This window comes from Prionailurus viverrinus, chromosome B2 (assembly GCF_022837055.1).
Source record: "Prionailurus viverrinus isolate Anna chromosome B2, UM_Priviv_1.0, whole genome shotgun sequence".
Classification (NCBI taxonomy): domain Eukaryota; kingdom Metazoa; phylum Chordata; class Mammalia; order Carnivora; family Felidae; genus Prionailurus; species Prionailurus viverrinus.
Genome location: NC_062565.1, coordinates 97,933,301 through 97,945,718, shown reverse-complemented (window position 1 = coordinate 97,945,718; position 12,418 = coordinate 97,933,301). Strand labels below are relative to the sequence as shown.

At 38.9% G+C, this 12,418-nt stretch overlaps 1 protein-coding gene across 3 annotated transcripts in view; it reads right to left on the bottom strand.

The window, feature by feature from the left end:
* The window catches only part of AFG1L (AFG1 like ATPase), a 221,512-nt gene extending 209,660 nt beyond the window's left edge, over positions 1-11,852 (bottom strand). For 2 of the 3 annotated variants that reach the window (XR_007152444.1, XR_007152445.1), the window contains exon 1: positions 11,492-11,808. Coding sequence is in view for 1 of the 3 variants with exons in the window: in XM_047860287.1 (XP_047716243.1) it covers positions 11,492-11,627 (136 nt within the window). In the remaining 2 variants the exon portion in view is untranslated. Of the gene's footprint in view, positions 1-11,491 lie in introns of all 3 variants that reach the window. The other variant, XM_047860287.1, reaches the window with a different exon arrangement.
* Positions 11,853-12,418: the final 566 nt, after the last annotated feature.

Below are 12,418 nucleotides of genomic sequence, written 5' to 3'. Positions count from 1 at the left end.
CAAATATGAATTGGAGAGATCAGTCTTAACAGCCCTAGGAATCTTAAGGTGAGACAGAATCTAACAGGACACAGGAAAGGTAACCTACAACAGTACTCTAGCCAGACATATCTGAAGGAATATATTGAGATACAGGGGCCATATTTATAGAGTGACATTCAGAAAGTAGATTGTAATCTCAAGAAGGGAAATTGTTCCAGGGATCTAGAAACCATTTCATAAGAGTTGACCAATAGGACAAGGGATGGCTGACATTGAGAAGAGACAGTAATAAGATCCAAGCACCCTAGGTCTAGCATATAGATGGCATCAAGAAATATTTGGGGAATAAATGAATGAATGGAAGAAATCTAAGTCTTTAATGTTTGAAAAGTTGTCAAATGGAATCAAGACAAAGAAGCACCCAATAATCTGATGAATGAATGAAAAAATGAGTAAATAAGGTAACGATATTATCAGTCTTGATATGCTTAAAGAACTGTCATATATGCAATCAGGACTAGAGTTGTATAGGTTGTGCCTGGGGAAAGATTCAAGATGAATGGAGAGAAGGTAAAGAAAATCTCAAATTTCAGTCTACTTAAAGAATTTTCTATGGGCACCTGGCTGCTCAGTCAGAAGAGCATGCGACTCTTGATCTCACGGTCGTGAGTTCAAGCCCCATGTCAGGTGTAGAGATTACTTAAAATAAATAAATAAAATTTAAAAAAAAAGAATTTTCTAACATGTAGGGCTCTCCAAAAATGAAAGAAACAGTTAAGGCAGAAACTACACGCCTATCTAATATCCTTTGACTACATGACCCAGAGGACTTCTTCAGTTCTAATATTCTATGATTCTATAAAATATTATCTTTATATCTTCTTCACAGAAAATAACTTGCAAGTAGTTGAGTTACTTTTGAAAACAGTATCAATTTCTTACTAAATGAAGAGATTTTACTTTCATACTATAAATCAAACTTCAACAGGTTTCTTTGAAACATCATGACAAAGAACCTTTAGGTATTCAGAGAGTATCCAGAGAAAAGGTAGTTAAGTCCAGGAGAACAAAAACTATCCCTGGCTACCTACAGAGGCCCCTTCCACAACTGTTAAAAAAAAAAAAAAAAAAAAAAAAAAAAAAAGCTTCATGTTCTAGAATTCAAAGCACTGAAATCAGACTGGGTTCTTTGCCGTTGTTATTATAACAGAGTCCTCCTCTCAAATTAAAATGATTCCAGTAATTCTGTAGAGAGTTGAATTCATTCCATTTCTGTTCACTGACTGGAATCTACCACCTCTGGTATTTTAATAATATTTCAATTACTCCCAGCATAGCTCCACATTTATGTAACAGTTCTTATAGTTTTCAAATTATTTTCTCACATAGTAACTTATTTGAGCCTCATAAATGACCTGTAAGGAAGGTAGAATTAGGATAATTAATCCCATTCTACAGATAAGAAAATGGAAACACCAATTAAATGACTGTCTTCATACAACAAATGAAACCAAAATCACCATCTAGTTTTGCAGGTCACATTTTATTATTCATCTGGTATCCTGCATGTTCATCAGTCCTAAGATAGAACTGATCAAAATTCTTCAAAGTAACAGTTATGGAATAAAAGGAGCTTCACTTCTTCACAAAGAGGAAGAAGCTTGTTGCCAAAAAAGAACACACGCTTAGTTAAATGAAATCAAAACTATATAAGAAATTTAGATTTCCAGTTTAAAATGTTTACCCAACTGCTGTGAGAAAAATGCACAATCAGGAAAAGCACGTTTAATATTTCTAAAGGGCTGGATTAAAATTTCAGCTGTAAACTTCATTACTGTAATTAGATTTTTAATGCATATTTATTAAACATCTATTCAAATACTGTGTTCACAATTATTCATGAGTTATTTGTACATTTGTGTTGATTTTAAAAAACTGTAAACAGTGGCCACTGACCAGAAATTTTCCCCTACAATGACAGAAGTCCATACTAAGGTCATAGGCAGCCCATTTATTCTTTTATTATGTTCTAAATCCTACCTGAAAGATAAATATTCGGCTGTTTCGTTGAAAACTGCAATGGTCATCAATGACCCAAAAAGTCAAGACTTACCAGCGGCATTAAAGACCTATGTTTGATTCAGTGATGAATAAACAAAGTGCAGAATAGAAGAAAATCAAATCTTAATTAAACTCTTTCTTTAGAAAAACAACATAAGCCATCATCAAGGAATGCATCACAAGATGATTTACTTTATTTATAAAAGGCTGATTTAGGGGCTTTAAAAGGGTGCTTTTGATTTAAATAGAAAAATTATGAAAATTAAAACTAAATGCTTGCTGGTTATCATTCTTTTGCTTTAGAAGCTAGTTAATCTTAATGTGCCAGTGTATAACTTTACAAAAGGAAAAAAATAGTACTTTAAATTTCATGATAACAAATCAGTAAAATACCGCCTAAAAATCTGAATAAAGCTATTCTGAAGTAATTATAGGCATGGCCTAGCATACTGAGTAACTCCTTAATATTCACCCTGTTCACACACTATTTAATAATGAGATCTAAGGGATCTATTTTCTTTCAAATGATAAAGAAAAATAACATCTATTATGTTATGTTCATTTACTTTAAATTTTATACACTCACACATACATATAAGAATTTTTTAATGCAATCTACACAGTTTACAGTTAAGATATAGTTGCATTATGGAGTTATGAAGGAACTACTCTAAAAGAAATACACATTCAGGCTTTAAAAGTTGTTGAAAACTGCCATCCAGGAAAGAATATGAATAGATACATGGCCCTCTATGGATAGCCTGGGTGGTTATCCACTATGGATAAACTGGATGGCTCAGTCAGTTAAGCATCGGACTTTGGCTCAGGTCACAATCTCCCAGTTCACAAGTTCGAGCCCTGCGTTGGGTTCTGTGCTGACAGCTCAGAGCCTGGAGCCTGCTTCAGATTCCTTGTCTCCCTCTCTGTCTGCCTCTCCCCGTCTCATCCTCATTCTCTCTCTCAAAATAAACAAACATTTTTTTAAAAAAGAAGAATATGGATAGATAGATGCTAACAGCACAGAGCTTACTTGGGATATTCTCTCTCTCTCTCTCTCTCTCTCTCTCTCTCTCTCTCTCTGCCTCTCCCCAGCTTGTGCTTCATCTGTCTCTCTCAAAATAAATATTTTTTTAAAAAGTTTATGAACAGATAATATGTTGAAAAGTAACTCCTAGAAAGGGCTCAATGAAGAAAAGAAATAAGGCAGCATGAGCAGGACAGGAAAGAAAACCTATGAAAAAGATTCTGGAGATTAAAGAATCTGGTACCACCAGCTGAATAGATGCAGAAAGGGGACCTCAATCAAGGACCTTAGGTAAGGAAGACATAACAAAGTAGGAAGAACAGATATATCCAAAAGGTTTATAAGAGAGACATTCGGACAAATATTAGATACAGGTCAGTGAAAAATATGAGTGACCTAGGAAAACAAGTGTTAGATATATTCAAGCAGAGGCTAGATCACTTGCCAGCAAATATATGGAATATATCACTATACTGCACCCAAGGCTGAACTACCAGGTTTCAGAGTCTTAACACCTATTATTTCTGTGGTACTTTTTGTAAAAAGACAAATCAAGAAAATAGTTATACCCCATTTAAATATTATTTTCTTAAACAAAGAGGATGAAGCTCCTGAGGTGTAAAGCAGTGCTAATCTACAGTAGCTCAATAACCCATATCTGGACCTCTTACATTCCTTTCTACCAGTTCTATTCTTAGACATGCCCTGTTTCATCTGCCCCTCCTACCACCCCAGAACTACATCTAGGGCACCAGCTATGCCTATGTAATAGGCTCTGCTATCCTTTTTAAAAACTATTTGGAAGAAACCATTATCATAAAGTTATCAGTCTCAAGAGTAGGCATGAACATTCTTCTAATATAATAATAGATATTAATGAAAATCCAAGAAACAAAGTTTCACGTAAAGGTATTCATCTAATTGGGTAGTAAAGTCGAATGCCCATTTTCTTAATCACTAATATATACTACCAATTAATTATACCAATTCATATGGCTGAGGTGCATTTGTTCTCATATTAATGCCTAATGGAGATCTCATGTATACATACACGCAGTAAAGAAAAGATTGTGGAGCCAAAGGTAAATGTGAGTCATCATTTAATAAAGACACCTAAAAATACAACACTGAGATACAAAAAGACTCTATAATAAAAAGAAATCACAAGACGTGACTCTCATATTACCTTGCCTTTATGAAACAAACTTAATTTCCAAGGCTAGCTTAAATAAAATATAATTTTCAGATATGCCAATTTTCAGTTTTAGAAAACCTAGTAAAATTCTCCTCTTTGGCTTCTCTTCTCATTTTCCTAGGACCTCTCTTAATGTTCTCTGACAAGGTCAGGTTCTTCTCATAAAGTGTCAGCTTTCCTTCAAGGAAAATTTTCTCCTTTGCACTCTACAAATACTCCCAGGCTAGTTCTTACATTCTCGTGGCTCTCGACATATCGTATTTCCTTTCTCAGTCTCAGACCTTCATATTTCCCAGAACTAATTAAACTTATTTACCCAGGATGTCATAACCACCTCAAATTTAACAAGTCCGAGATGGAATCTCTCCCTAAAATGCCTCTGGCCCTATTTTTTGTTTGGTTTGATTACCCTGATTAGATGGACGGTGATGCCATCAAATTACCCAAACTAGGATATCTGAATTGATCCTAACCCTTCTCTTTCCTTGTCTCCCCCAAAGCCTGGCAATTCTACCAAGCAAGTGCCTCTGAATTCCCCCCTTCCCCCACCTTGCTGCCCGGCTCTCCACCTCACCACAGCAGTAATTCAGGCCCTGAACAGCTCTCTCCCGAACCACAACTTCCTCCTAAATAACCACTGCACTTCCAATGTTCCCCACTCAGGCATTCCTGATCTGTTTTTCAGGCAGGAATAAGAATAATCGGGGCGCCTGGGTGGCGCAGTCGGTTAAGCGTCCGACTTCAGCCAGGTCACGATCTCGCGGTCCGTGAGTTCGAGCCCCGCGTCGGGCTCTGGGCTGATGGCTCAGAGCCTGGAGCCTGTTTCTGATTCTGTGTTTCCCTCTCTCTCTGCCCCTCCCCCGTTCATGCTCTGTCTCTCTCTGTCCCAAAAATAAATAAACGTTGAAAAAAAAAAATTTTAAAAAAATTTAAAAAAAATTAAAAAAAAAGAATAATCATGCTAAAACTGATCTGATCACCTTTCTTCTTATGAAACCTCCATCAGCATCCCACTGAGCCTAGACATCTTCACACACTATACAGGACTTTTAACCAGAGCCAGTCCACCTTCCCAGCTTCATCTCTAGCTGCTCTCCCTGAGGGCCCATAAACCAGTAAGGGCCATGTACAGCTCACTTCTACACTTGTGCTACAACCCCCTTCTCTCTCTTAGCAGAGCTGCCTTCCCCTCTGTAGTCCTACAACACTTAAGATGAACCGAAATGATGGGTTATTAATGTCCAATGTTAAGGAGCTGGAAGATAAGGGTTAAGTTTGTGCTTCTAGAGTAAAAAGTACCTGGGTTCAAATCCCAGTTGGGTGGCCATACCTGTTTATTCATCTATGAAACAGAGTTAACAAGTATTTTACAGGGCTTTTGTGAAGATTAAATTATGAGAAAAAGAAACTGCCAGTGATGGCCTGGAACACAGAAAGGGCTTGATAAATATTAGCTATTATAATTTCATCTCCCTTCCAAGACCGTGAGCTATTCAAGGGCTGGGACCCCATTTCATTCACTTCCCCTCACCCAACACACATACCCTAAATACAAGGCTCCAACTGAATTTGAGGCATTTTTCACCCACACTATGGCCACTCTAATCTCGAATAAAATGTTTCCCCTTAACTATCTGGATGTTAAACATTACATTAAATGAAGATACACTTAGACCTAAAAGAAAACAGGCAGTGAAATAAAAATGGAGCATATTACTTAAATTACAATAAGATAACCAAATTTCAATTTAAATTTTTAATAAACTAATGGAAATACACAGATCCCAAAATGGAATTCATAATATTGTATTTCCTAAGGAATTTTAAGTTAAGCAATCAAATAGGCAATTTGGATGAAGAATATTTTAGGACCCCCCCAAGTCTTCATAGGTCAGTTTCCAAAACATCTTGGAGCCAGGGCTGGCACGAAAGCTTAGATGAGACATAAAAACAAAGAACATGCTCTTCTTTTCCCCTCATTCCTTTCCTTTATGTATTTCCTTCCGTTGTTTAACATTAAGCCAATGCTTCCCTCACGTTATACTGCAGTAAAGAGTAGACTTGAAAAGATGAAAAAATGGAGATAAATATAAATGTAAACAGTAAATAACACCCACTCCCAAGATTGAGGGATACAAGACCAATTTTAAAATTGTACTCTAAATACGGAAAAACATTTCAACTTAAAATTTTCTTATTTAAAGAGAGGAAGGGAGTGTATGTAGTTACAACTAAATTTACCTCTCCCTTACCTGTATTTTCATTAAATCTCCACACCCAAAACTGGCTAAATTCTGAGTATAAGAGGCAGTATTATAACTGAACCCAAGTTCGTCTGCCCTGATGCCCAGCAAAGACCATCACTGAGATCCCAAGTATGTAGCAAGGAAAGGGTTTATTCCAGATGCAGCTAAACAAGAGGACAGGAAGGCAAGTCTCAAATCCACCTCGCCAAAGGAGAGTCAGGGAGATTTAAAGGAAAAGGAAGAGGTCTGGGCTTGTTAGTTTGCAACTGCAATTAGTCCCATTAACCCTTTGGTTACTGGTTTCAATCCCCACTGTCTTTTGACCATTCCTCATTCTTAAGAGAATTGGGCCAATGACCTCTATTAGTTACTTCCTGCTGAGATGGGGGTGAAGATCAGGGTTAGAGGAATAGAACCTTTCTGCAGTCATCTAGAAATATTCCTTGGTTCCAGGTTGAAACCCAACATCCTGCATTACCAAGATTTTTGTACTTTGGTTATTAGTTCTTGTACAATATTTTATCTAGGTCTCAGGGGAGATTTGTTGTAACCAACTAGCTTGTTGTACTTATTGATTTCTTCAGACCAGCTCTCCTAAAAAGTAGTTTCAGGTCCATCAAAGGCTTGCCAGTCCAAGCAGGACGCTTTTTGATGTTCTTCTTGCTGACAAGATATAGGGAACCTGTAGATTTCTATTATTCAAGTGTGATGGATCCAAGGCTTAATTCCCTTTGGTTTCCCTGAAAAATGGGTAGTCAACAGCATCTCATTAAGGTCCTGTCTATGGTGGCTGGAGCTGGTCCTCCAGGTGCTTGTTCTTCCAGGTCATTAATAACACCAAGTCTCCAGGATTCAGGTGGTATAAAGGCACATTAACCTCCTGGACGCGAATTTACATACCGAATGTAGCTGATAGTATTCCCTAACGTGAGCCCCATCAAGAATTCCTAAGTCACGAAATGAGTATAGAAAGAGTCTTCCAAATAACACCTCATAGGGGCTTAAACCAAGCTTACTTCTAGGGGCCACTCTACTCAAAGCAGAGAAGCTGGCAAGGCTTCTTCCCAAGTTAAGTTGGTTTCTTGGCATATTTTTGCCAAAGTTCATTTTTCCTATTTTCCAATCTGTTGGCTTCTCCAGGAGGCATAGAATTTCCATTGAATGCCCAAGGCATTCAACACTGCTTGTGTGATTTTTGCCCCAAATGCGACTCCATTGTTGCTCTGAATTGTTAGTGAGACTCCAAAACAAGGAATAATTTTGCTTAAAAGTATTTTTGAAAAATTCTGATGAGGCCCTCTCTGAAAGGCATGGAAGTTTCAACCCAACTTACAGGGCTGTCTACAAATACTAACAAATATCAAAAACTACCTGCTATTGGGCACATAGGTGGTTCAGTCAGTTAAGCATCTGACTCTTGATATCTGTTCAGGTCATGATCTCAGGGTCATGGGATTGAGCCCCAATTGGACTCTGTGCTGAGCATGGAGCCTGCTTAGGATTCTCACCCTCCCTTTCTCTCTGCCCCTCCCCAGTGCAGGCATGCTTGCATGCGTGCTCTCTCTCTCTCTCCCTCTCTCCCTCTCTCACTCAAATTAAATAACCATTTAAAAGTAATAATAATAGGGTGCCTGGGTGGCTCAGTCAGTTAAGTATCTGACTCTTGATCTAGGTTCATGAGTTTGAGACCCACATTGGGCTCTGTGCTGACAGCAGGGATTCTCTGTATCCCTCTCTGCCCCTCCCCTACTTGCATGCAAGTGCTCTCCCTTGCTCTCAAAAATAAACTTAAAAAAAAATTTTTTTAATTCCTCTTTAAAAAAAAATAACCAGTCTCACTTTCCTCAGATATAGAGTTGTCTCCCTTATCATTTCCAGTAGTCTTAATTACATTTATTTAAATTATTTATATTTATTAGGATACTCATAAAACTTCTTGAGGCATTAGACAAAGTTCTAATGTTTTTTTTTTCTTTTCTCAATGGAGAGAACATTAATTTATTTGACTTTAAGACAGGCAGAATAAAAGTTTTACATTTAATGCTGATAACTCTAAAGACATGTCATTTTTATTAAACCAATAACCATGAATTAGCCTTAATACCAAATATTTTCCAAGATCATGTGAATTTAAAAAACGTCTGGGTTAGTTTCTATCTTTCTTTTAGAATGCCCAATTCTTATAAGTGCTAGCCTTTAAACCAATTAAATAGAGCTCTTTTACAAATTAATTTCAGCAATAACATCTGGAGATAGAGAAAATATCTCAAATTTACAATATACATGGACACACACACGATGCAAACAAAATCTTAAAGGCCCAATTTCAAATATCCCCCTTTTACAACACAAATCTAATTGCAAGATGGTATTACAATTAATGGATGTGGCCAACGGTGTTGCAAAAAAAGACTGCCCAATTTTGCAGAATACAGTCCAAAAGGTTGCATGTGGGGATCAAATTGTCACTTTCCATTTTCCAGTTAGAACGTGGCTAGTTTTATTCAAAAATACCAAAATCTACAGCAACAAAAAAACACACGAAGCCCAGAGTACTTCTGTGAACATCAGTTCCTCCCCAAAAGTTGGGGTTTCACAGACTGAACCAAATGGCTCCCTAGTTTCTGGCTCCTCCCTAAAGATCAGAGCTTCACTGACTGAACCAAATGGCTTCCTAGTCAGCCTTTTCTTAAACAAGAAAGGAGGCTAAGAGAACCAAAACCCACTATTTGATGGCAGCCAAATGGGAGTAAGAAATCTGAGAGCCAAACCAAAGGGAGAAAGAAATAAACTCACATGCTGTCCATCACACACAAAGTAGTCACCAAGAGACATCTGTCCAAACTGAACCCAAAAAAACATTTCCTTGCCACAAGAGTGAAAATTAGGCACCAAAGGTCAGAGGTACCCAGGTAGGTGGGACCCTAGGGACAGTTCCTAGAGCAAAGAACCTGTCACCTAGGCAGCTGCTTCAACCTGTCACGAGGCCCCCATCACCAGCTGGCGGCCAACAAACCACGCAGGGCCAGGCAAAAAAGTCTTGGCTAGCTTGCCAAATGTGTAACTGAACCCAGGTTTGGTTGCCCAACTTGCAGCAAAGACAATCACCAAGACATCAAGTATGCAGCCAGAAAAGGGTTTGCTTGAGAGGTAGCCAAACAAGGAGATGAAGGAGCAAGCCTCAAATCCACCTCTCCAAAGGAGGAGGGAAATATGAAGGCAAATGGAAAAGGCCTGGAGGAAAAGTTGCAGCTGTGCTTATTAGCTTGCTGCTGTAATTAGTCCCATTAACTCTTTGGTTACCAGTAAGTTTTGAAATTCCAAATGATAATTCTGAAAACAACAAAATCTTGATTTAATTTAAAAATATATATATGAATACAGGTGCATAGCAAAGCTTTTGTTGTAAGATATAAATCCAAATACAGCCTTTACTTGACTTAACTAGCCATATAACTTCTGCAACCCTGGATTCATCATCTCCAAAATGGATCATGAGAATAATGAGAATTAAATGAGATAATATATGTAGAAAGCACTTAGCATACTGCATGTTATTGTGATGATGTTCCTTACATCTTAGTTTTCATAAATTATGATACATCCATAGAATTCTATTTCAACCATTTAAAATCAGGCAGTTCTAAATTGATTGATATGTACTGATCTCCAAGATATATTAAACGAAAAAAAAAGAAAGGTATCGAGGGGTGTGTATATGTTACCACTTCTATTTTGTTTTTTAAATACAGATGTTTATATGCATATATGTTTGTACATACACAGAATGTCTCTGGAAGAATACAAAAGAAACTAGTATTAGAGGTTGCCTCTGGGGAGGAAAATTAAGTGGCTAAGCGATAGGGGTGGAATAGTCTTAACATTTTACCATATTCTTTCTCGTATCATTTGTTTTTATTACCTATTCCAAAATTAAAAATAATAAAGTTTATATTATGACCCAACCTTTATGCTACCAAAATATTTCATTATGTAGTAAATAGATTATGTGAAACTGCAAAAAAAAAACAAAAAAAAAACCCCTAAGGTGACTTAATCAGAGTTCTAGTATTAATTTCAACTCTATTGATGATAATAATGAAAGACTGATAAGGTTTTAACCAAATGAGCCAATGAGAGTTAATTGATTAAGACACAGAAGAAGCGGTGCTTGGAGATGAGAAAAAAACGGTATGTGGATGGAAGAGACAATAAGAATATCATTCATTCATTCATTCAGAAAATATATCTTGCCCATCAGGTACTAAACACTGTGCTGAAGAAACAAGACACTTAGTCCTTGTTTTTAAGTAGCCCATAGTTTCATGAGAGTATATGAATATACGCAGCAAAATCAGTATTCCTGGGACTCGGTTACTCACAGTATATGTTCATTCACTCCTGAACACTTAACAATTTGAATGAATGAATGAATGAGCAAGGCTGGTAACAAAATATACCCCACTAAGGCCTCTAGTGGCTTGAAAAGAACAAGAATTGATCGCTCCATCTGCGAAAGCTTGCACATCTGTGTTCCCAGAATCCTGAGAGCCAGCAGGGCCCTCAGAAGTCCGAGGTTTGGCTTTTAGATCCAGGCCAGGGTCACCAGCCAGGAGAGTAGGTGAGGCGCAGGTGTAAGGGTCCTCAGCCCCCAATCCCACATTTGTATCCATTCAAGCCAGGCACTCCCACGCCTGGGCTCACCAGGTAGGTGTTAACTCTCTGAAAGCCTGAAGGGAACAAACTCTGAGTTGACCTCTGACCTCAAAAATGTAAGTTGCTCTGGGTCAGTTTCCTCAGTGCTCAGGGCTCCTTCATGGGCAGCCAGCCAAAGACAAGAGAGACTGAAACTCCTCTCCAGGGACCCTTAGCTCCGAAAACCGTGAAACCAGGAGGCAACTGGGAGAGGTAAGAGGGTGACTGACCCGAGGCTTCCCCGGTCATATGCAGTCGGCTCGGGCTACTCATGGTACAGTCACTGACCTTTCCAAAAGGTGTTTCCAGGGGCGGTGGCCGGAGGGGCGAGAGCAGCAGCCCAGGCCCCGCACCCAACACATCTCCCTCTCAGCCGGCTCTGCACTAAGCGCAGTGTAACCAAGGGCGACCAGGAGGCCGCCATCTTGAGCTCTGTACAAAGGGAGGAAGAGGAAAACTTTATTGAAACCCAAAAGAGAAACGGTGGCACAGACAAACCAAGCCGTGCTCACAGAAGGCTACGCAGGAAAGAACGAAAGGAAGCAGAGGAAGAACGCGACCTCCGGTAGCAAGAGGACCGGCTAGACTCGGGTGCCCTTCCGTCCTTCCGGGCGCTGCCAGACAGACTACGACTCCCAGTATGCAATGCGGCAGCGCCGGGGGCGGAGCAGAGCGAGGGGAGGGACAGGCTTGGGGAGAAGGGCGATCCTGCGCCCAGAGCCAGCCCACGTCCGTGGCACTGGATCCTAAAACGTTTTCAGGGAATTGGAACGTGGAACGCGGTAGTGACGTACGGTCACGTCACCACCCCTGAGCATTTTTTCGGTTTGCGTACCTGACCGAGATTTCGAAACCTAAATAAGATGTAGGTGACCCAGTGGGCACTCATGTTTTAATGAAATAGTGATGTTTACCTGGTCACACCTCCCTAAATGGTAGCCCTAATTCCTTTGCCTCCAGCGTCCGACTCATCTTTGCCAGAGTACCTGAAATGAGCACCTTCCACTTTTTCTTCCTATATTTGAATAGCATAAATCATTTTCAATATGGCATACACTCAAATGTTTTTAAAGAGTGTATAACTGGCATAGGAAAGCCAATGGCCCAAGATGTACAACGAGTGGATGGAGTGGCCATGGGATAGTGTGTCCAAAGAGGAATTTCTCTTAAGTGATTGCCCTAATTTGATTAAACAAAAAATGTTTGAGTTATTAT